This window comes from Lepidochelys kempii, chromosome 5 (genome assembly GCF_965140285.1).
Source record: "Lepidochelys kempii isolate rLepKem1 chromosome 5, rLepKem1.hap1, whole genome shotgun sequence".
NCBI classification, from domain to species: Eukaryota; Metazoa; Chordata; order Testudines; family Cheloniidae; genus Lepidochelys; species Lepidochelys kempii.
In genome coordinates this window covers 51,654,089-51,680,060 of record NC_136384.1, presented here as the reverse complement: position 1 = coordinate 51,680,060, position 25,972 = coordinate 51,654,089, and the positions used below count along the sequence as shown (strand labels likewise).

At 40.5% G+C, this 25,972-nt stretch overlaps 1 protein-coding gene across 7 annotated transcripts in view; it reads right to left on the bottom strand.

The window, feature by feature from the left end:
- Window positions 1–25,972, bottom strand: part of MSH3 (mutS homolog 3) — a 190,369-nt gene that overhangs the window by 14,341 nt on the left and 150,056 nt on the right. For all 7 annotated transcript variants that reach the window (XM_073344375.2, XM_073344373.2, XM_078852790.1 and 4 more), the window contains 2 exons: window positions 695–881; window positions 349–478 (listed from right to left, as the gene is read on the bottom strand). In XM_073344375.2, the coding sequence (XP_073200476.1) occupies window positions 349–478; window positions 695–881 (317 nt within the window). The remainder of the gene's footprint in view (window positions 1–348; window positions 479–694; window positions 882–25,972) is intronic.

Sequence of the window (25,972 nt, the reverse complement as noted above, 5' to 3'; positions counted from 1 at the left end):
CCAGTTAGCTTGAGAATATCATGTACAATAATGCATAATATTTTAAAATCTGGTATTCAAAGCGTACTAAGTGCTGTGTATATAAATAAGGAGACAAAAAGTCCCTATTCTGATGTATTTACAGTTTAAACAAACAACAATATATCCTAAGGCTAATTAATCATGAAACAAAAATACATTTTTTCAGTTTTCAAGCAAACAAGAGATTTAAGATATAGATTGAGATTCTTAAAGCAGTGTAGTGGATTCAGACATACATCTTCCTCATATCCGTGCTTAAATCCCCAAACCTCAACCTATATCTTTATATCTGTAATACTAATAACCTCAGACAATTTCATACTGTACCTTTTTGTTGTTCACTTTCTTCTTCATTCACCAGGAAGCCCATGTGGTAGTTCCCAACCTGCTCTGGGTATATCTTTTCTAGATCACATACTGAGGGGTAGTGAGTGACAAACAGTGTCAATGATTCTACCTACAGCAAAAGATACACATGTATGAATATTTTTTTAAACAGATGTTTAGTACTAGTGTCCTCTCTTCCATAGTTCTTCACTCTGTGAAGCTGAACACATGCACATTGCTCCACAAAGGAAAAAATAATCTTGCAGACATGCTTAGCGTAGTTAAGAGTTCCCCTGTAATAAAGATACAAATACATTTAAAAGTGTATGACAGATTAAACACTTACATCTCTAATAAAATGTTCAAGTGTAGCATAAGCAATAGCAATTCCATCATGTGTGCTAGTTCCTCTCCCCAGTTCATCCAATATTATTAGTGAACGTGAAGTTGCTCTTCTTATTATCTCTGCTGTATCTGTTAGTTCCTCCATGAAAGTACTCTGACCCTTGTATATGTTGTCTGCAGCACCCATTCTGCAACAGAAAACAAGGTAGTTTGTTTAATTTATTACATTCAAATCAAAACACCCTGTGCTTTGGAAAACAAGGATAAAAAAAATCAATACTTTTGAAAATCAAATCAGCTTCCTAAAAACTTTTCTTGTTGTTCCAAGGACATAGACATATGGCTTGAATTATAATTCAACATCTGTAAAAAAACAACAAAGTCCATCTCATACAATTCTAAACCTCTTTTTAAAAAGTTACAATACACAGATGCAAAAGCAAAGACAATATAAACAAAAGAAACATCCTGTAGCATAAGGATACATAAGTAACAAATGTGCCCTAAAGTGATGGGATGTACTGACTTTGCAGGATTCTAGGGAAGAACCTTTCCAGGTCACCAGTAATCTGTCTTGCTCGAAGGCAAGTAAACCCATTATCTGTATCTGCTTCAGGAGTTCTATAAAACCAGCAGAGGTTTAAACAAGTGAATTTACTTGGCATGTGGTCCTTGTGATTTTGACAACAAACCCTGCTGGAAGAGCATAACCTGCTTAATATCTCTTGAAAAGCCCTGGGAACTTAAGAGACCTGCTAGCCCACAGTAGCCTCTAGTGAAGATAAACTAATGAAGAATGATTCTTCTATGCTTTGGATAGTTTGTTTCTCTTTCTTGTAAGCACCTTTATTAATGTCCAACAGAGGCAGCAGAGCTAGTACCTGAAGTAGAGAGACCCTAGTGGTGCTTTCTGGTTTTTTGTTTATTCTGTTCTTCTAAGTGAATCAAATAAATGTCACATTCCAGGCAAGGGGAAAGACTTCATTAATCAAAGTGTCTGGGTGCTCATTTATGGTGGGGAAATCTAATCTTTGTTACAGAACTTAATATTCAGAACAGAAGAGGAATCAAGGCATAGCTGACAGTGGCAGGTACTGGTATTCCCAAATTTAGGAATCAACTCATGGTCTCTGGAATTTGTGCACCCAAGCAGTGTTTCAATCTGAAGAAACCTCTGGACAATTATAATAGTTTGGTCTTACAAACAGTAATATTTGGAGAATGGGAATTAATGTAGTAGTTTGTCTCAGTTAAAGAAGCAATCTTGCTGACATCCTTAAAATCATTAGGAGAAAAAAAAATTAGCAAACATTGTAGGGGATTGAAGAGCAGTCTCCCATTAGCTAACATAAATAGATGTCTCTTTATCCTGCCACACATTTGTTTCAGAACTGCTCACTTGTAACCAAACATACAAGAATGGCCATAATGAACTCTTTTTTGTGTCAGGATCAGTATTGACTTGTCTTTGTTTATTTTCACACTTAATTGGATGAACAGAAGCAGTATCTGCTGGATGAAGTCTGCTACCTATTGACAAGACTTTCCACGAATCACTCAGTCATGTCTGACTGGGAACACTTGGATTCCCAGTTTCCTGAGGTTAGCTGCCACTACTGCATGGAACTTTGTGAACACAGCTGTGGACAGGCCAAATGGCAGTACTCTATAGTGGTAATGGCAGCCTCCCACTAGGAAGCTTAGATACCTTCTTGGGCTAAGTGGATTGAGGTATGAAAAGAGGCATCACATATGTAAACTACAGGTGGAATGGCTTTTCCTGCAAAACAAATCCAGCTTCCTGGTCTCTCTCTCTTTAGGTGCTGACCTTTCTTGCCCCAGTGAGTCTTCTCATTGGCTGCTGCCACTACCAGTGAGCCTGGTGTGGGATCAGTGTAAAATTGTTCGAATTCTTGACAAAGCAGCAGTCTTTTCTCTAAGATGTTGGGGCCAATGAGGCAGGGGTTTGCCACAGTGGTTGGGAGGGTCTAATAGATCTTCATGTATTGGGAGAGATAATGACCTGACAGAGGCATGGAGAATATCAAGGAGCTTTTCAGGTTTGTCTTGGACTATCAGGACTTGACAGGAATTTTTAGGGGAGATATGACTCAATGTCTTGAAATGCTTTACAGTTCTGCTTGCAATCCCTCATCTGATCATGTGTTGGTGATATCTGGCTGCACACACACACACAAAGGGGAAAAAATCCTTGCAGATATGCTTAGTGTAGCATTCAGAGTTCCCATTTAATACAGAAACAAATACATTTAAAAGTGTATTACAAATTAAACACGTACATCTCTAATAAAATGTTCAAGTATAGCATAAGCAATAGCGATTCCTTCATGTGTGCTAGTTCCTCTCCTCAGTTCATCCAATATCACTAGTGAACTTGAGGTTGCTTTGAGGTGAGTGATTTGGGTCTGAAGTGCAATACTGAAGTAGTTCTGAGCATAAGGAATGCCCCCTAGAGGCCAATACCGTCTAAGATGTAGATAAGCATAGGGGGCTCGTGGCTAATGGAGAGGGTACCAAGGATCTGTATCCCTTCGTAGAAGTAAAAGTGGGCGGCAACCTGGGCAGTAGTGACCATGAGATGGTCGAGTTCAGGATCCTGACAAAAAGGAAGAAAGGAGAGCACAGAACCCAGACCCTGGACTTCAGAAAAACAGACTTTGAATCCCTCAGTGAACTGTTGGGTAGGATCCCCTGGGAGGCTAATATGAGGGAGAAAGGAGTCCAGGAGAGCTGGCTGTATTTTAAAGAAGCCTTATTGAGGGCGCAGGAACAAACCATCCCAATGTGCAGAAAGAATAGCAAATATGGTAGCCGACCAGCTTGGCTTAACAAAGAAATCTTTGGTGAGTTGAACCCAAAAAAGGAAGCTTACAAAAAGTGGAAACTTGGACAGATGACTAGGGAGGAGTATAAAAATATTGCTCAAGCATGCAGGGGTGTAAGCAGGAAGGCCAAAGCACACCTGGAGTTGCAGCTAGCAAGGGATGTGAATCGTAACAAGAAGTGTTTCTACAGGTATGCTAGCAACAAGAGGAAGTCAGGGAAAGTGTGGGGCACTTACTGAATGGGGGAGGCAACCTAGTGACAGATGATGTGGAAAAAGCTGAAGTACTCAATGCTTTTTTTTTGCCTTGGTCTTCACAGACCACTGTGCACTGGGCAGCATGGTATGGGGAGGAGGTGAGCAGCCCTCAGTGATGCAATAACTGGTTAAGAACTATTTAGCAAAACTGGACATACACAAGTCCATGGGGCTGGATGCAACGTATCTGAGGGTGCTGAGGCAGTTAGCTGACGGGATTGCAGAGCCATTGGCCATTATCTTTGAAGACTCGTGGCGATTGGGGGAGATCCTGGACGATTGGAAAAAGGCAAATATACTGCCCATCTTTAAAAAAGGGATGAAGGAGAACTCCAGGAACTATAGCCTCACCTCAGTTCCTGGAAAAATCATGGAGCAGGTCCTCAAGGAATCCATTTTGAAGCACTTGGAGGAGAGGAAGGTGATCAGGAACAGTCAACATGCATTCACCAAGGGCAAGTCATGCCTGACCAACCTGATTGCCTTCTATGATGAGAACTGGCTCTGTGGATATGGGGAAAGTAGTGGATGTGATATACCTTGACTTTAGCAAAGCTTTTGATACAGTCTCCCACTCTCGCCAGCAAGTAAAAAGTATGGATTGGATGAATGGACTATAAGGTGGATAGAAAGCTGGCTAGATAATCAGGCTCAAAGGGTAGTGATCAACAGCTGGATGTCTAGTTGGCAGCCGGTATCAAGCGCAGTGCCCCAGGGGTTGGTCTTGGGGCTGGTTTTGTTCAACATCTTCATTAATGGTCCGGATGGTGGGATGGATTGCACCCTCAGCAAATTTGAAGATCACACTAAGCTGTGGGGAGAGGTAGATACACTGGAGGGTAGGGATAGGGTCCAGAGTGATCTAGACAAATTGGAGGATTGGGCCAAAAGAAATCTGATGAGGTTCAACAAGGACAAGTGCAGAGTCCTGCATTTAGGATGGAAGAATCCTATGCACTGCTACAGGCTGGGGACCGACTGGCTAAGCAGTAGTTCTGCAGAAAAGGACCTGGGGATTACAGTGGACGAGAAGCTGGATATGAGTCAACAGTGTGCCCTTGTTGCCAAGAAGGCTCACGGGATAGTGGGCTGCATTAGAAGAAGTGTTACCAGCAGATTGAGGAAAGTGATTATTCCCCTCTATTCGGCACTAGTGAGGCCACATCTGGAGTACTGTGTCCAGTTTTGGGCCCCCCAATACAGAAAGGATGTTGACAAATTGGAGAGAGTCCAGTGGAAGGCAACGAAAATGATTTGGGGGCAGGGAGACATGACATATGAGGAGACGCTAAGCGAACTGGGCTTATTTAGTCTGCAGGAGTGAAGAGTGAGAGGGGATTTGATAGCAGCCTTCAACTACCTGAAGGGGGGTTCCAAAGAGGATGGAGGTAGGATGTTCTCAATTGTGGCAGATGACAGAACAAGGAGCAATGGTCTCAAGTTGCAGTGAGGGAGGTCTAGGTTGGATATTAGGAAAAACTATTTTGCTAGGAGGGTGGTGAAGCACTGGAATGGGTTACCTAGGGAGGTGGTGCAATCTCCATCCTTAGAGGTTTTTAAGGCCCAGCTTCACAAAGCCCTGGCTGGGATGATTTAGTTGGGGTTGGCTAGGATAATTTAGTTGAGCAGGGGGTTGGACTAGATGATGTCCTGAGGTCTCTTCCAACCCTAATCTTCTATGATTCATAGGCTCCAATATCTTTGATAACCAGAATCAACCCTAGAATCCCTGCCCAGTGTGAGAGGTCCTGAATATCCTGACCCAAGGTATCTTGCTGGGGAACCTTCCCTGCTATTCTCAGATTTAGAGGAGGAGAAAGAATACTCCTCATGCAGAGGATGTACCAGTTGGTGCCTGGACTGAGTGAAATTTAGTGGGTACCAAGGATGTACTAGGTGACGATGTACCAGTGGAGGTACTTTTAAAGCTGCCAGCAGAGTTGAGTCTGAGGATACAGAGAGGTCCTTAGCAGATAAGTAAACCCTTGGCATTTCACATGTCAAAGTGTGTGATATCTACTGTCAATGATGGTACCGATGGAACTGGTTGCAGACAGGATGTTCTTGAAAGAGTCAATACCATGGTCATTGGTACTGTAGTCATCAATACCAAGAGCCGCAACATCACAGAGCCACTACCAGTCAATCTCTGAGGAAAAAGAGTATCAGTTCCTGAAGCACAGTGGCTAGTGCCTTAATGGGCACTACAAGAAGTCTTCTTAGATCTTGGGCTACCCTTAGACTCAGTCAGTTGAGAGGATCTACAGGTCTTGGAAGTGGAAGGGCATGGAGGACAAGAGATATGTCTCTCCTCTCTCTGTCTTATGCAGTTCTTGTCCCTCTCTCAAAAGTATTTCCCAGGAGTAGACAATGGGTTTGCCTAACTTTGAGCTGGGGCATGATTCCTGGCATGACGAGATATAACGGTGCTAGCTCTGATCAGCTGAGTGAGTGCCAGGAGGTGCTAGCTGCCCTCAGCAGATACCCATCAGAGATACTAGGTATGTACTTGGGGCAGCTAGCCACTGCCACTCATGTGGCATCACACAAAAGTCAGTCCTTGAATTTTGGAGATCAGTCATGCCTACTAAAGTGTAGTAGACTAAAGAGTATCACCCAGGTAAACAGAGAGCAAAGGAAACGCTATAAAAATTCCTAACAAGACTCTAAATTAGTCTAATCAAAGGGAGTCCTGACCAAAAACTGACCAAAAGAATCCATTGCAAGGGCATTGGACAAACACACACCAAAAATTAAATGTAGTATATATGGACAAGTATTTGAAGAAGAATCCTTTTTTCTGACGAAGCTATCTTTGTCCCCACAGTGAATTTTCTACACTTAACCTAAATGTCCAAATCTGGGATTATTTTTTATTTTTCCTTCTAATTATTTGGACTTTTCTTACTCGATTGGCCATCCATATATCCTAAGTATGTGATTTTTAACTATGAAGAATCAATTCAAAACTCTTAGTTCTACCTATCATTCTCTTTACCACTGTTTACATAGTTCCCATGAAGCCCTCAAATCTATCTAGGTTTCAGAGTAACAGCCGTGTTAGTCTGTATTCGCAAAAAGAAAAGGAGTACTTGTGGCACCTTAGAGACTAACCAATTTATTTGAGCATAAGCTTTCGTGAGCTACAGCTCACTTCATCGGATGCATACTGTGGAAACTGCAGAAGACATTATATACACAGAATCTATCTAGCAATTTGTTCATCTAATCTATGTTCATAGAAATAAAGATTTTCAGAATTTCCTGAGTAAATGCTCAAGCTCCAAGCAGAAGTGAAGTGGCCATTATCTTTTCCTCATTCTTAGCAATGGCTATAAAAATAAGTCTGTTTTTTAAACGCTCAAACATGGATTAGATTGAGGTAGACTTCAAACAGATGAAACAAAAACCTGATAAAGTTTAAAAATGCCATAAAAAACTATTAATGTCACCAATGAAGCAGTATAGATTTAATTTTCTGTAACTGTTCATGAACATTATACTTTTGGAATTCTTTAAGCTCATTATCAATACAATCTCAAGAATGCTTAGCAACAAAGGCTATCAAAAATGTTTGTGTTGGCAACTATTCACAACACTAAATGCTGATATGTTAAGTAAATCAAATAAAGCATTAATCCCTTAATTTAGATATTTTTATAGTGTCACAAATTATTTACAGTGATATTTGTGGTTTAAATTATTGATTTTAATACAAATTTAGGTTAGTGAATCTTTTTTCAACTCTGAATCAACTTCTAGAAGGCTCTACGTACAATGGTGTTGACTTAATTTTTGAATGTCTGGTTTAGTCCTTATAAATTGTTCATGAAACCATAATCTTATACCTTTTTCACATATTTAACTAATCTCTTTACTTAGAATCCAAATACCTTGAGTACAGTTGAGAACAGTAGTAAATATTGGCCGGGTTACTCTCCTTATATTGGTTATGTGCAAGAGAAATGTTACAGATATTTGTTCAGGCCCTGATCCTGCAAATACTTACGCACATGTTTAGTTCTGCAAGTAGTCCCCATTAAAATCTAAGAGTTTCTAGGTATTTTTATCTGGGTGCCCACAGTATGGGATGGGCTACATTTTTATATTTTATTAATAGAAAAAAAAACACACACACACAGCTATATTTTTATATATACACTACACCCATTACTGTTGTAGAATATACTAGATAGACAGAAAAATGTAGTACGACTGGGGAAACAATAGTGATACCAGAATGGAACTATCCAGATATCCTGTGGACTATCTACAGTGGCATTTACTCGAAGCCAGAGGCAGAGAAAGATAACCACGGCTCAATGATAGGAGAACACACAAAGGAAATGCACTGAAGAGCAGGATGTAATATTCCAGATTGCAATAGGAACCTTACCAGCTCCATTTAGTTGTTGTTGCTAGGAGTAGCACATTAATATTAAACTTCCAATTCTGTAGAATTTATTAAAAATATTTATAATATATAAACCCAGTAGGATTGTTATATTTTCTAAATTATATTGTGTAAACATGTAATGTGATTGTGAGCTCCTCTTAAGTGCTGCTGAGAGATTCATCAGTGCAGAGCAAATGGAGTTTGGCTAGAAAGAAATTGCTAGTTAAGATCTGAGACATCCAAACAAAATAAAGCAATTTTTGTACAATTAAAAGCTCTTTATGTCGCTATATTCAATATACAATGTAAGACCTTTTCAATGGTTATTACTTTTTTGTGAAAAGTTCCAAATAGTAAAGATCTTAAGATACAGATTGTAAGAGCATTATTGCAAGAATATTTCAAAATATATTAGCTGTTAGTATATTAGCTGTGTTCAGGGCTAAAAAATTGCAGTGTACACATTTGGCTCAGGCTGGAGTCCAGGCTCTGGGACCCTCCCTGCCTGCTTGTTAACATGTGTTTTCTCATTGATAACTGAAAACAATTAAACAATCCTGAATGAAACTCTGAAAAATTAGATTAGTGAGAACAAAGGCATTTGGAAAATCCTTGTTTCCAGACAGCTCACCTTTTGTATGTAATGAATGACACTTTCATTTCCAGTTTAATGCTAAACCAACTGTACAGTTCAACTGAACTTCAACATTTTACACTTTTATGTTGGCAAGACTCAATATGCTTTAAAAGCCCATTTGTCTAAAATACAGATTAGAAAAATGGAAATTGGTTCCTATTGCAGAGGAATGATCTGTCTGCAGACTGTCTTTACAGTACTGACAATAGCATCAAATAAGGACATTCATGCCTCCTAGGATGGTTTGGATTTCCATGCACCATAGTAAATCCAGTGTGTCAAGGCACCTCCGTTGCCTTGCCAAGCTCAGCATTTCCTCCTCTGGTGATAGGGGGCGGGACGGGGGCCCTGATGTAAATCAGTCCCACTGCAGAGAGTTTTTATCCCTCACTCGGGTTTTATTTTCCAATATTTACAAGGTGTTCCTTAGGGTAGGCCCAACCAGTACTCTTCAGACACACACACACCCCCCACCCCAGGGAAAATCTTTCCCTGCCTCCTCCCTGGAGGACTGTCCCATTATGCTGGCCTCTGGGTGCCAGTCCTTTCCCAAACAGTCCATTAGCTTGGTTATTTTCTTTATAGAGAGTAGAGCAGCCTTCCACGCCTATTCTTCCTGCTGACACTAGCCATGCTGCAACTCTCACCTCTCCTCCTCTCCTTTACCAGAAGAGTGTTTTTTTTAATGACAGGCAGCCCTTAATTGGACTCAGGTGTCCCTAGTGGAGCTGAAGTAATCCCATTTCAGCTCATATGGAAAAGAGCCTTTAACATTCTAGGGCTAATATACCTGCCTTCCCCCCTACTACACGCTGTTGTGGCTCTCCAGTCTGACTATGTCAAACCAGGTTTCTTCTTGCTGATGTAGGTCATCATTTATGTCCTTTGGACAGTTAATGTACATTCAGCAATATTATTTATCAGGAACAATTTAACATTGAAATAAGTACTCTTCACCCTGGATACATCACTAATGTGATTTACAAAGTTGATACCAGCGCCATGACAAAAGAAAGAGATCCTTTCCATGACCCAAAAGAGGAAAATTGAGAAAAGTGTACATAAAATAGCCTTCTAAAGTAACCTAGCAATTCCTGTCCTTCCCCCCACAAAAAAGCAGCCATGGAGTAAAATGTCATTTCAAAAATCAATTTACTAAAGGTAAAAATAGGAAGTTATACTAAAAAAATTGAATTAGTGAAGACAAGATGGGTGAGGTTATATCTTTCATTGGAAGGGACAAGCTTTTGAACTTCACAGAGCTCCTCCTCAGGTCTGGAGAAGGTAACCAGAGTGTCCAAGCTAAATAGAAGGTGGGACATATTGTTATACATAAGGGATTCACATGTTTTTGAGATCACTGAAAATGAAATGGCCAATCAAAACCTCTGGAGATGTAGAACAATGGAGGCTTGTAGGGAGTATGGTGTTTTACAAATTGTTGTAATGGGTCACAAAACCTGTCTCTCTGTTATGTCCATGGTTTTTAGTTTTAAGTCTAGCCAAGTTATAAATCAAGTTCCCAGGTTTGTCTTTTGAAGATGTTGTGCAGGCTTCCTTTGAGAACAAGGACTGAGAAGTCAACTATGGAGTGATCACTTTTTGAAAAGTGTCCACAGGTGATAGGGTGTTTTTATCTTTTAGCATTTTTCTGTGTGAATTCATTCGAGAGTGTAGTGATTGTCTGGCTTCACCCATATAGTTATTGGGGCATTTGATGCACTGGATGAGGTACACCACATGTAGAACCCACAAATCTCTCAGTTCCCATTATGCCATGTGAACATTTAGATACATGGTAGCCTTACAGCCTTCCCATCTCACCCTTCCTTAAAACAACAAAGGGAAAAATACGCTGCTCTCCGTACATCAAACAATACATACTCAGACTCCCATTTCCAGTGGTTTCAGAGTAACAGCCGTGTTAGTCTGTATTCGCAAAAAGAAAAGGAGGACTTGTGGCACCTTAGAGACTAATCAATTTATTAGAGCATAAGCTTTCGTGAGCTACAGCTCACTTCCTCAGATGCATATCGTGGAAACTGCAGCAGGCTTTATATATACACAGAGAATATGAAACAATACCTATTCCCACCCCACTGTCCTGCTGGTAATAGCTTATCTAAAGTGATTTCCAGCACAAATCCAGGTTTTCTCACCCTCCACCCCCCCACACAAATTCACTCTCCTGCTGGTGATAGCCCATCCAAAGTGACAACTCTTTACACAATGTGCATGACAATCAAGCTGGGCTATTTCCTGCATAAATCCAGGTTCTCACATCCCCCCCACCCCCATACACACACAAACTCACTCTCCTGCTGGTAATAGCTCATCCAAACTGACCACTCTTCAAGTTAAAATCCAAGTTAAACCAGAACATCTGGGGGGGGGGGTAGGAAAAAACAAGAGGAAACAGGCTACCTTGCATAATGACTTAGCCACTCCAAGTCTCTATTTAAGCCTAAATTAATAGTATCCAATTTGCAAATGAATTCCAATTCAGCAGTTTCTCGCTGGAGTCTGGATTTGAAGTTTTTTTGTTTTAAGATAGCGACCTTCATGTCTGTGATCGCGTGACCAGAGAGATTGAAGTGTTCTCTGACTGGTTTATGAATGTTATAATTCTTGACATCTGATTTGTGTCCATTTATTCTTTTACGTAGAGACTGTCCAGTTTGACCAATGTACATGGCAGAGGGGCATTGCTGGCACATGATGGCATATATCACATTGGTGGATGTGCAGGTGAACGAGCCTCTGATAGTGTGGCTGATGTTATTAGGCCCTGTGATGGTGTCCCCTGAATAGATATGTGGGCACAGTTGGCAATGGGCTTTGTTGCAAGGATAAGTTCCTGGGTTAGTGGTTCTGTTGTGTGGTATGTGGTTGTTGGTGAGTATTTGCTTCAGGTTGCGGGGCTGTCTGTAGGCAAGGACTGGCCTGTCTCCCAAGATTTGTGAGAGTGTTGGGTCATCCTTTAGGATAGGTTGTAGATCCTTAATAATGCGTTGGAGGGGTTTTAGTTGGGGGCTGAAGGTGACGGCTAGTGGCGTTCTGTTATTTTCTTTGTTAGGCCTGTCCTGTAGTAGGTAACTTCTGGGAACTCTTCTGGCTCTATCAATCTGTTTCTTTACTTCTGCAGGTGGGTATTGTAGTTGGATGTGCCAACTGGAAGGCTGAATTATTAACCTAGCTGACAAGAAAGTGAAGCTCACCTGCCAGAAAGAGAATGATCTGGCAGTCCAGAGAAATAAAGTTAGGAACTGGTACCTTGAACATTCCACATCCTCTCCTACTGCAGTCATAAATATCTGAGAGCTACATTTATTTAAACAGAATTAGCCTTACTAGTTTGTCCACAAAGATGAGATGGAAGGTAGCATGTATTAGGACATTTACATCTGATGGTCAACATGAATTTTTGAGAGTTTAAAATTAGGCCATCAGATTTGGGACAGTGCTCCAGGGAGAAGGCAGGGAAAAGTATTCCCTTGTTGTGCGTGTCTTCGTTTGTCTGCAGAGTACTGCTTGGGACTACCCTGATGCACACCTTGTAAATATTGGGAAATAAAACCCGAGTGAAGGATATATTTTTTAATATATAATGAACAATTATCAAGTTGGTAGTTGATTACAAAAGCCATGTCAATAAATTAATATGTAATACCTCTACTAAAAATAAAGCAATATTTTAAATGAAAGATAAAGCATCTACAATTCAGCAAGTATTGCACTAATTAGTCAATGGCAGAAAACTCAAACTCACTTGTATACTACTGATAATTCAGCTACTTTATTTTCACTAAGCAATTCACTAAGCAATTTCTTTGTGGATTCAAATCCATAAATTCATGACAAGAAAAACAATTTACACAAACAGAAAGTATAGAATTAACAAAAATAATCCTTATTCTAACTATGACAGAATGCATTCCTGTATTTTGAACAACACAGTGCTAGAATGTTTGTTATTTTTCCATTATTCATGAAGAATGTCTTAACTATAAACATTTGCAAGGTTACATGGATGATATGCACTCAAAGCAGACTTTCAATAAAACTGAAGAAAATCCCATTTATGAAAAATATGCTCACATCATGAGAACTACTATACACTTAACATACATATTCTAACTGAAGAAATACACACAGCATGGTAACTACTCTAAATGAACGGAGGTACAGTGCAATATAATAAGAGTTTCAACTTTCAGTCTTTCATTTGTATTTTTACTTTTTACAGTTCAGTATTGTGGACCTGTGATATTCTCAAGGACTGGTACCCTGATGTTACTCCTACTACTACCTGGAACCATAAGCCACCAGCCCAGCTAGATTTTGTATGCAATGTGTCCCATGTCATTTTAACATCCACTCTCCTAATCCTACCTTTCAGTACATTTCTCTCATACCATAAAGACAAATTGAAATGGAAAGTGCAAGTCACCCCTTAAATGTATTACTTTATAGGCATGGTCAACAGAAACATATTAAAAAAGTGCAATACATCAGATAAATTATAAGCAATTTATCTGATGATCACCTTTAACCTGCAGGATGTGAATTGCATGGATTTTTGCTGAAAACCACTACAAGCCACAAGGTACAGTTAAAAACTTCAACTGCCTGTGGTAAACATCCAGTATTTAAAAACATTAACCAAAATTGATAGAACTGAATAGGATTGTCTTAAACTGTAAAACCATTCTAGACAGTACAGTCACAATGAAAAAGAGGTTTCCAACTTCAGAACATTCCTACTGTTTTACATGGCAGCAAGAGAGATTACAAGTTCTTCCACCAGTTCAGCCACCACTTAAAAATCATAGAATTATAGAATCGTAGGATTGGAATGGACCTCCAGAGGTCATCAGTCCAGTCCCCTTCACTCATGGCAGGACTAAGTATTATCTAGACCAGTGGTTTTCAAATTGGGTAGGGACCCCAAAGTGGGTCACGAGCCCATTTTAATGGGGTCACCAGGGCTGGCTTAGAGTTGCTGGACCCTCCACCCAGGGCCAAAGCCAGAGCCCCACTACCCAGGGCCCAAGCCAATGGGCATCAGCTCTGGGTGGCAGGGCTCAGGTTACAAGCCCCCTGCCCGTGGCTGAAGCCCTCAGGCTTCGCCCCCCCACCCCCCACCCAGGACAGTGGGGCTTGGGTGGGCTCAGGCTTCAGTCCCCCCTCCCTGGGGTCATGTAGTAATTTTTGTTGTCAGAAGGGGTTGCGGTGCAATGAAGTTTGAGAACCCCTGATCTAGACCATCCCTGACAGCTGTTTGTCTAACTTGAGCTTAAAAATCTCCAATGGTGGAGATTTCACAATGTCCCTGAGCAATTTATTCCAGTGCTTAACCAGCTAGAAAGTTTTTCCTAATGTACAACCTAAAGCTCCCTTGCTGCAATTTAAGCCCATTCCTTCTTGTCCTATCCTCAGACGTTAAGGAGAATAATTTTTCTTCTTCTTCCTTGTAACAACCTTTTTATGTTCTTAACTGTTATGTTCCCCCCAATTTTTTCAGTCTTCCCTCAGAGGTCTTGTTTTCTAGTTCTTTAATCATTTTTGTTGCTCTTCTCTGGACTTTCTCCAATTTTTCCACATCTTTCCTGAAATGTGGTGCCCAGAACGGGACACAATACTCCAGCTGAGGTCTAATCAGCATTAACCAAATTACTTCTCCTGTCTTGCTTACAACACTCTTAATAATACACCCCAGAATGATGTTTGCTTTTTTTTGCAACAGTGTTACACTATTAACTCATAGTTAGCGTGTGACCCAATATGATTTCTGTCTGCAGTACTCCTTCCGAGACAGTCATTTCCCATTTTGTGTGTGTGCAACTGATCGTTTCTTCCTTAGTGGAGTACTTCACATTTGTCCCTCTTGAATTTCATTCTATTTACTTCAGACTGTTTCTCCAATTTATCCAGATCATTTTAAATTTTAATCCTATCTTCCAAAGCACTTGCAACCCCTCCCAGCTTGGTATTGTCTGCAAACTGTATATATTTTCTATGCCATTATCTAAATCATTGATGAGGATACTGAACAGAAACAGAACCAGAACTGATCCCTGCGGACACCACTCTATATGCAGTTACAGTTTGACTGTGAACCACTGCTAACTACTCTCTAGGAATGGTTTTCCAATCAGTTATGTTTCCACCTTATAGTAGCTCCATCTAGGTTGTAATTCCCTATACTTACCTCATGGCAACTACTCAAGGAAGTATGAGACTGTCAGGGTTTCTTCCCCACTCTGAACTCTGGGGTACAGATGTGGGGACCCGCAAAGGAAAAATTCACAAGTTGAGAAAACAAAGAAACTAATACACCTTGCCTGGCTGTACTTACAATTTCTGTAATATGAGAGACTGGTTCAGAAAGGTTTGGAGGACATGAATTGATGTCCTGTTCCTCTTAGTCCCAAGAGCAAACAAACACGGAAACAAAGAACCCAAAACAAAGCCTCTCCTCCCTCCATCCCCCCACCCCCGATTTGAAAGTATCTTTTGTCCCCATTGGTTCCTTTGGTCAGGTGCCAACCAGGTTATTTGAGCTTCTTAACCCCTTACAGGTAAGGAGGAATTTTAGGCTACCCTTATGCTTATGACAGAGACGTTAAGTGAGTTCAAGTTTCCACATCTCAACAGAAGTAACTCAAAAGCACAAATACTTGCTAATATATTAAATCATCCTGTTTTTTAAAACTTTGCATGGATTTGGTCAACCCTACATCCAAGGCCACATCTCTTGCATCAAATTCTCCTCTGATCACTAACTGGCCACCAACACCACCATGGGTGCGTGAAGACCCAAAGCGTGGATGAAAGGCCAAAAGGGAAAAACAAGGACCAAGAAGTAACAAGAATCCTTGTCACCCCTCCTCTGGAGGGAATGGAAAGACATCCCCTTTTTTCCTAAACAATCAAACCTCCCAGCCCCAAGCTAGGAATATCTCATTGCCCTACAGCCAATCAGTGAAGTGAAGCCAATGTGGAAGGAATAAGATAAGCAAAAGGGACGAGATGTGAGAGCTAAAGCATGTTGACAACTCCTGTGACCCCAGGGTACTCTCCTCCTCCTTTCAGAGTAGCAGCCGTGTTAGTCTGTATCCGCAAAAAGAAAAGGAGTACTTGTGGCACCTTAACAAATTTATTTGAGCATAAGCTTTCATGAGGTACAGCTCACTTCATAGGAGGCATGTATCCGATGAAGTGAGTTGTAGCTTATGCTACAAACAAAAGCTTATGCTCAAATAAATTTGTTAGTTTCTAAGGTGCCACAAATACTCCTCCTCCTTCTTGGGGCTCTAGTTGCAGTCCTGAGACCTGATCAATGCCCCCATCCCTCAATATTAAACCAGCCTTGGTTGAAACTCAGGTTGTTCACCACTAAAATTTTTAAAAAAGAGTGTTCTGCTGCTGATAAAGCACCCCCCACCTCAGGAATGTCCCTAACAAGAGTTACAACCACCAAGGTTGTAAAAAGACCCTGGGAAATTAGGGAGAATACAAAAAGAAACTCAACAAATGGTAAAATAAGCTCTGACCAGAGTTTTATGTTGACCACCTAGACAAACAGAGACGGTCACAACTAAGTTACAATTTGGGCATAAAAAATAAAATGTAAAAAACTTGGGCAGGAATGAGGTCACACAGGTGCCAGTATGTAATTGGTTAAAAATTTTGTTATTTAGAAGTGTGGAATAATGTAATATGTTGAGTAAATTTGAAGGAGATAGCTAGTTTTACTTATATAATGTAAATGAAAAACCATGCTTTTTGGGAACCATATCCAGACTGTGGTGCAAGATCAAGCTGCTAGAACTCTCACCCCTCTGCACGACCGTGACATGCACCCCCAAATGATTGGATCCTGACTGGCCTTTGGTTGAAATTTGTCTGTATATTGGGAGTGGTGAGCATAAGAGATTTGCTTGGTATATGTATTCTGTGAGTGTTGCTGATAAACAGATGTTTAGAGCACAACTGTGTAAGGCTCTTTCACTGGGAAAAGGTTCCAGAGTCCTGTAGAGCCCTGAGCCCAAAGGGAAAGGGTGGATACTTAAATTGACCAGGTTTCACCCTGAGCCCCGTGAGTAAGGAGATATGTCTTATACTCTGAGCCCTCAGAAGGAAAGGGTGGGGCTGCTTTAAATTGATTGGGTCATGCCTTGAGCCATTGGCAGGGTGCACTTAACAGAGCGGGTAACAGACTGGTGGAGAATGCGGGCAACCTAGGTCATTTTGGACCAAACTAACGGAGCCTTACACAGCAGTTGGACAGAATATTTGTACGTTTTCTGTCAAGAAGGACTGCAGCCTGCTTGACAGAATGAAATCTCCGGGAAACAGAGAAAGTGGAAAACTTAAGTTGAAAAGGACGGGTGGAAATTGGCAGAGGAACCAACCCTCCTTATGAAGTGGGTAGTGGACCGAGGTCCATGCCCAAGGGAAGATGACTCTTTTCAAGGAAAAAATGCATTGGCATATGCATGGAAAACCCGAAGTGTGGAACTCCAACACTGTGAGATTTAGAGTTGCTCCGAGAAGAGATCAACAGTTGCAGCTCCCTTTCCTCTGTAAACATATGTAGAAAAGGTTACTTTAATGTGACCCAAAAGACCCTTTCTGTTGACATTGTTTGAACAAAGAATCTAGCAAACACTGTTCACTAGCACTAGCCCTAGTCACTAATCAAAGAAGTTACTATGCTTAGTGTTATTATATTTCTGTCAAAATGGACAGCTCATTTCAAAGTTTTCTGGAATGTTCAGGAATGAGAGTGATTGGCTGTACATTTTATGAGGTTTTAAAATGTTTTAAAATATTCATCAAGTTTTCAGAAACTTGACAGGACTAAATGCAATGACTTACAGACACAAAGGCAAAATTATAATAGGCAGTTACAGGAACATTTCTGGGAACACTGCTTTTTTATGCATATATGCATGTTATCCAACATCATCTCTTATTTTTAAGATTTTCATCAGTATTTATAACTTGAAAATTATTTGATTAGAACAAGTTAATCTGCATTCCTTTACCCTATTCCATAAAAATTGGAATAGCACAGCAATTCAAGGATTTGAGATATAGTCAGCTTACATGGACTCTGTGTTAAAACACTTCATATAAGGTTATGTAACTAAAATGTGGATGTAAAGCTTTATAACACTGCTTTGGTTAATATTTTATAGTTACTTTGAAATGAACACAAATTAAACATTTTTAAATGTTTAAAACTTGTGATTTTTCTCTGTATAACACTGCTGGAATTGAGTAATATCTTCACTGCATTTCCAAGTCCTGGATGCTAGAGGTATCAATGTGTGTGCAATGTGTATATAAAAGCAAGTATGAGATGCCAGGGATGTTTTATGAAGTCTATATTAATCTGTAATTTTGGAGATATGCTATTATCACCCTGATTTTCTATGTAAAAGAAAATGAATAAATAAGATGTATAAATTGTGTAGATAGTAATGAAAAAGAACTAATTAATGTATAATTGTCTTGCTATTTTTAAAGCCTGTTTTTAGTATTTGAATTTTATTGCTGAGGAAATTAAAATAGTGAGAAAAAAATACTGCTTAGCTCCCAAATGAAAATCTGACTCTACTGAGTAAAATTTAGTTATTCTGATTGATGTAGCATCAAGGAAGGATGAAGCCATAATTTTGATATCAGAGTAGAGTATATGTCTAGAGTATAGTAACATTCTTATCCTAGAAGCATGCTTAAAATAATGTTAAACTGAATGTTTTTTTTAAAGGGAAAGTTAAACAAAAGGTATGGTTCCAAACTAGGTCAACTGCGGGAAGCTGTTCACTATGTTTCCCATCTGGGAGACCAGCAGCACCACTCTGGGTATGTCTACACTGCAATTAAAAACTCACAGCTTACTTGGGCTCTCAGGACTCAGACTAAGGGACTGTTTAATTGCTGTGTAGCTGTTCATGCTTGGACTGCAGCCCGCGCTTGAGGACACAGGTGAGCCTGAACATCTATACTGCAATTATCACAGCCTCTTAACTCAAGCCCCATGAGCCTGAATCATCAGGCACAAGCAAGACGCGGGTTCTTAATGGAAGTGTAGACATAGCTTCTGGGAAGGCTGATCGGGGGAAAACAAAGGGTCAGGATCCTTAAATACCTACACACATGCTCAACTTTATTACCATGAGTAGTCTCATTGAAATCACTGGGAATACTCATGGTAATAAAGTTAAGCACGTGATTAAGTGTTTGCAGGATCAGGACCAAAGAAAGGATTCAAATGCAGCAGCAAAGGGAGAGAGATAACCGGAGTATTCAACATGATAGATGAACCTTTCCTTTTTAATCTGGACAAAGTCATAGACATTCAGAGAAGCCCAGTCTAAATGATGGTTAGGTTAAATTAAAGATGAAAGAACTTCACAAAGACCAGGGAGAAAAGGCACTTAACTTTAAGTGACTATTCCAACCTTATTGCAAGAAAAATTGTTAGCTCTCCAAGCAAGCGTTTCTCTGCCTTAATGATCTTCTCAACCCTCCTTTCCAGATACAGACCAACATATAGTAAGTAGGGTATTTTGTTACAAATCTCACTGTACTGTATAGCTGTGCACTTTCTGAGTATCACTCCTAATTCTAGTAGTTAGTTTTTCAAGAATTTTTAAAGGAGTGTTAATCACTGCTGAGCAATTCAGAATTTGTTTCTGAACTCGCTGTTTTTCCTTTGAGATTTTTTATGCTAGTCCAGATGGTGGTTATGGTTTTCACATTAGTAGATGGAAACAGTACACTGAGGACTTTAGGTAAAGTCATTTCCTATTCATTGAGGGCTTGCCATTTCCCTGAACTCAGCTGCATTTTCAAAAGCACTTTATATATGATGGCTATGAACCCAGGAACAGTCATACCAGATCAAACCAGTGGTTCATCTAGACCACTATCATGTCGCCAGTCCCAGATGGTTCAGAGAAAGGCACAGGAAACCCTGAAATAGGCAATTATGGAATAACTCCAGAGAAAGATTCTTTTGTACATCAAACCATACATAATCCAAATGTAGTGCACATTACATTTGAAATTTAGTACAAGATATTGTTAATCTTGAAGGGAGGGAGTCCAGACTTGCACAGAACAGTGGTTTTTAACCTCTTCCCTACCAGGATTGCCCACTTTTCTAGGTAGGACTTCCCTCACACTTGGCAATGAGGGAAGGGCAGGATGGTCAAAACCTCAACATTTGCCCTCAAGTTTTATAGTTTCAGAGTTAAAGGCCAGAAGGGCCATTAGATCATTTAGTCTCACCTCTTGTATACCACCTCTTAAATTTCATACAGTCACCTCTACATTGAGCCCAATCATTGTAGTTAGATGAAAACATTTCAGTCCTCAGAAATCTAAGCTGTTGTGTGCCACAGACTGAACAGGAGAGACGGAGATGCCACCAATGCTAGAGGACCCTGCAATAGCAGTGATTGAGTAGATAAAATATGCCCAGATGATCTGAGCAGGTGAACCAAGCTGATCTAGGGAAAAATTACCAGATTTGGAATCAAGAAGGAATCAGTTTGACCCTGAGCACATGAGCAAGAGATTCTGCCCAGGCATCTAAATAAGATTGTCTGTACCATGTCAGAGCACTGGTCATCCCCATCCAGTGTCCTATATTCAGCTGTGGCCAATCTCGAATACTTCGGAGAAAGACAAAAAAATCCCAGGATACTTTTGGATAACTGCAGTGGGGGAAAAAAATTCCTTCTTGATGCCTGAAGCCCTGACGAATAAAGGATCATGAAGGAAGGGGATGAACAGGGGGATTCACAGATTCACAAACCCCAAAGGCTAGCCTGAACCCCTGCATATGTAGGCAATAGAACTTCTCCAAGAAGCTTGATTAATGCATGTATTTTAGAAAGATCTCTAATCTTTAAAGACATCGAGGTATGGTGAGTTCACCATCTCATGCAATAAACTGTTCCACTCCTAGGAAACTGAGTCTTACTCCAACGTTGAATTTGTCTAATTGCAAGTTCCAGGTGGACCTTGATATGCCTTCGTCTGCAAGACTGAAAAGCCCCCTGCTATCAGACATCTTTTCCATATGTAGATACCTTATACAAAGTGATCAAGTGACCTCTCAACCTTCTCTTCAATCAGCTGAGTAAGCTGAGCTCCTCAGGCCTTGTGTTGTAAGGTTTGTTTTTCAGCCCCTCCTTTGTACTCTTTCCGGTATTTCCACATCTTTCTTGAAGTACAGATACCAGAACTGCGCACACAGTATTCTGGTAGCAGTTTTAACAATGCTGTGTACGAAGACAAGACTAGTTCCCTACTTCTTTTTGATATTCCCCTTTTCATACAACCAAGGAGCTTATTAACCCTTTTTGCCACAGCATTGCACTGACAGCTCACACTGAAGCAATTATCTACAGTGCATTCTATGTCCATCTCTGGATCACTGCTTTCCAAAACACAGTCTCTCATCCTTGGTTCCCACATCTGTCACTCTGCATGTGGCTGTAACAAAACACATTTTGTTGGACTGTGACCATTTAACCAGCTGATTCAGACCATTCTAACCATAACCTGTCGGCCTCATTATTTATTACCAATTAATCTTTGTGTCATCCACAAAAACTTTACCAGCAAGGATTTATATAATTGTCTAGATCAAAGGTTCTCACAATTTTTTTGGTGGTCGAAGAGTGTGGCCACCAACTCTTGTTGATGGCCGCTCTGACAATTTTTTCTAAAATACTTAACTTTAGGAAAAACAAAAATATACATTTTACATGTCCAAATCATTGTAATTGATTGATGTAAGTTTTTTCCCCAACTCAATAATAAAAATAATGTACAGTTATATTTTGGTGCTCCTGGCCTCTGCTGCCTCTCCTGGTCCTCCTCATCTCCCCCAGTCCTCCTCATCTCCCCCGGGCCCCACTGCTTCCCCCCCATTGCCTGGGCTCCCTTCCATGGCCTTGGACCCCAAGCTCAGCCCACTTCTTGCCTCTGGACCACAGCGCCTGGTAAGGTTGGCCCTGCAGAAGCCCAGAGCCCTGTGGCTGGAGCCGGGGTGGGCTGAAGCCCACAGCCCCCAGCCAGAGCCCTGTTCCCCGGGGGTGGGGAAGGAGAGGCTGAAACCCAGAGCCCTGAAATTGGAGGGGGGAGGAGAGGCTGAAGCCCACCTCAGGGGTCCTACAGCTGAAGCCAGGTGGGGGGGGACTAAAGCCTGCTGCTGGATCCTCTCACTGAACCAGGGGATGGGGGCTGAAGCCCATCCTTGAGGGCTGCAGGGAGGGGTCACTGCTTAGCCCCCTACCCCATCTCTGCACAAGAGGCTGTTGTGGCCACAGGAAAAACCTCAGGTGGCCGCACTTGAGAAACGCTGGTCTAGATTGATAAAAATATTTAAAAGGTTGAGAATCCACATCATATTCCACATTCAGAGGAAGCCAAAGCTGATCTCCAAGAGCAGAGGTACAGTCAGCATGGAAAATACTTGTTTTCTCTGAGCTCAAATAAGTGATTTAAAGTTTTGCCACGTGAAAACTAACGATTTTCAATGTGCAAGAGATTGTCAATGTGGTATCCATTTATTTACATAAAATAATGTTAATAATGTAGGTGGTCTTACCTTTAATAAGTTAACAATTTTTACAGCCTCGTCAAGTTTTTGAGTTCCTATGGCATCCTTTGCAGCCAAAGTTGCCCAGTAAACTCAACAACGTGCCAAGTGACTTGAGGTGCAATAACTGGATTCTAGTTACAGTGCTGCTATGTTTTCCTGTCATAGCTCAGATATTATCAATGCAAATACCAAAAATTCCAACTCAGCTGCAAAAACAGATTGCTGGAAAGCTTCAAAGAGTTTTTCCCCCATAGCATGTCCTGTCTGCAGATAGCAAAATAGGAAGTCCTCAGGAAGTGGATCCTCCCCATTTACACTGGACAATTGTTGAAATCTGAGCAAAAGAGGGCATATCTATAGTCTTGTTCATTTGTATTGAGAACTACTGGTTTCACCTAAACTCTTCGAAAATTGTTTGTTAAAATATGTGCAGTCATCTCTGAAGTTATCAGCTGATAGCATCATTGCAGAGGGGAATTTGCCTGACTGGAAGCAGCAGATCCGAACGTAACATTAACAACACCCATGCCACAGGATGCAATCAATGTTTCCCCAACTACAGGAGGCTTGGCAGCTTTTAGTATTTTTAGTGACAAAGTACTCATTCTCTATATTAACCTTTCACAGTCCCTCTGCTGCTTCTCAGAGTCCCTATGCCCTGTCCCAGCCTCCTGAACCACAGAGGAGCAGCCATTCTGCTTGTGGGCATGGCTTCAATCTCACCAAAAACAGTGGGCGGTGGCAGGCAACTTTATTAAGTGCAGCACCACCTGCACATGAAGATAAACTGCAGGGAAGTGGAAGCTATTGTTGGCTTGAGCCCCAGAATTGAGGGAAGTGTTACTCCAGAACTTGACCAAGCTAATCACAGCCACACTGTGTACAGTCAGCTACTATTAATTAATAAAATAGAACACCACATAGTTAAGAGTTAATTTGGACAAGACTTTTGGAGGCAAGGTCAAATAATAGCTGCTGGCTTGCAGTTTCTGCTAATCAGAATGGGAGGAGGGGAGAAAGTCAACAAATTATGAGATTGAAAGAAAATAAGTGGATGGAGACCTTGAGTTTGGGCACCTTTGATATAGAAGCTTATTAAGGCTAAGATTGTTAGGAATGTTTTGTTGATAAGTAGTTTACTGAAGTTAGGTGAAGTGATGACCCAGTAAGGGTCGCTATGAGCAAAGTGGTTTGTAAAAATTAGTTATAAAAAGACTAGCAGTTCTCTGAAGCTATCCTGAGAGACTTTTTCTTGACCCCATATCCCAGGTGGAGAAGTGACTGGCCATCACTGACCTGCTGCTACTTACTCAACATCATCTCAGATTTTAGGTAATTATTTGGTATGTCCTAAACCTATCGCTTATGTCTGTGTGTGATTAAATCTAGTAAACAGTAATTTTGGATAAGAGCATGCCTGTATCAATCTTTCGTCAGCTGATAGTGTTGTGTTCCCATTGATCTACTGTTTTTTTACTGAGAGATTCCAAAAGACTGGAAAAGGACAAATATAGTGCCAATCTATAAAAAGGGAAATAAGGACAACCCAGGGAATTACAGACCAGTCAGCTTAACTTCTGTACCTGGAAAGACAATGAAGCAAATATTAAGCAATTTGCAGACATCTAGAAGATAATAAGGTGATAAGTAACAGTCAGCATGGATTTTCCAAGAACAAATCATGTCAAACCAACCTGACAGCTTTCTTTGACAGAATAACAAGCCTTGTGGATAGGGGGACAGTGGTAGACACGGTATAACTTGACTTTAGTAAAGCTTTTGATACCGTCTCGCATGACCTTCTCGTAAACAAACAAGGGAAATGCAAACTTGGTGGAGCTACTATAAGGTGGGTGCAAAACTGGTTGGAAAAACCGTTCCCAGAGAGTATTATCAGTATTTCATAGTCATGCTGGAAGGACATAATGAGTGGGGTCCTGCAGGGATTAGTTCTGGGTCAGGTTCTGTTCAGTATTTTCATCAATGACAGATAATGGCATAGAGAGTACACATATAAAGTTTGCGGACAATACCAAGCCGGGAGGGGTTGCAAGTGCTTTGGAGGATAGGATTAAAATTCAAAATGATCTGGACAAACTGGAGAAACAGTCTGAAGTAAATAGGATGAAATTCAATAAAGGACAAATGCAAAGTGCTCCACTTAAGAAGGAACTATCAGTTGCACACATACAAAATGGGAAATGATTGCCTATGAAGGAGTACTGTGGAAAGGAATCTGGGGGTCCACAAGCTAAATAAGTGGACCACAAAACTAAATAAGGGTCAACAGTGTAATGCTGTTGCAAAAAAAAAGCAAGCATCGTTCTGGGATGTGTTAGCAGGAGTACTGTAAACAAAACACGAGAAACAGAGTGGATAAAAATCAAGGATTTTTTTTTAAATCAAAAACATCAGATGTTTTAGATTTAAATTGGATTTTTTTAATACAATGCTTTTTGAGGAAAAAAAAACTATCTAAAGATATAGCTTAATTAAAACTACCTTTGAGCTACAGTGTCTCATCATGGAATAGGTATTATAAATTCTAATTCTATAGTATGAGACAATATATTCATATAATTTTAAGAAAAGTTTTGTAAATGAGTTCCAATAGTTCATGGATTAGGGACCCAATCTTATGCTGTTCCAGGGGCTTCTGTATAGATTATTTAGGTTAAATCATTCTATCTACCCAATGGGACTCAGTGCTCAGCCTAGAGCATACCATCAGAGATGCTTAGCTTTGCAGTTCTCAAACTCTGTATTTGTGTCTCCAGAGATAACATGCTTTTTAACAGCAAAAATGGTTTTAAATAGATAGAGGCGAGAAATAACACACCTCAACCCTATTGTCCCTCAAAATTTGTGTACATAGAGTCAATCCCTTACCTCTCTCTAAAAGTGAAAAGTTTCAAAAAGTTCAATGACAGAAGATTGTTGGGGGCGGAATAGACCTGGACAAGGAGTAGAAGTCCGGAGATAAATGTGAGAAGGGAGGGACAGGCAGTAGAAACAAAGGTGAAACTCTTTGAGCAGCATATTCCGGAAGTCTTGAGGTCTTTCTGAGTGTAGCCTTCATTGATTAGAGATCTACTATATCATTCTCTCACTAGAAGGGAAAACCTATAATGGCAGCAGGCCATAAAAGAGACCCAAGTTTGGGAATAAGAACTATTCAAGAAATATATGTTTGCTGATGATGCTTTAAAGAAAGTCACACCACTGAACTATGACAGGTTTCAGAGTAACAGCCGTGTTAGTCTGTATTCACAAAAAGAAAAGGAGTACTTGTGGCACCTTAGAGACTAACTAATTTATTTGAGCATGAGCTTTCGTGAGCTACAGCTCACTTCATCGGATGCATACCGTGGAAACTGCAGCAGACTTTATATACACACACAGAGATCATAAAACAATACCTCCTCCCACCCCACTGTCCTGCTGGTAATAGCTTATCTAAAGTGATCATCAAGTTGGGCCATTTCCAGCACAGTGAGGTGGGAGGAGGTA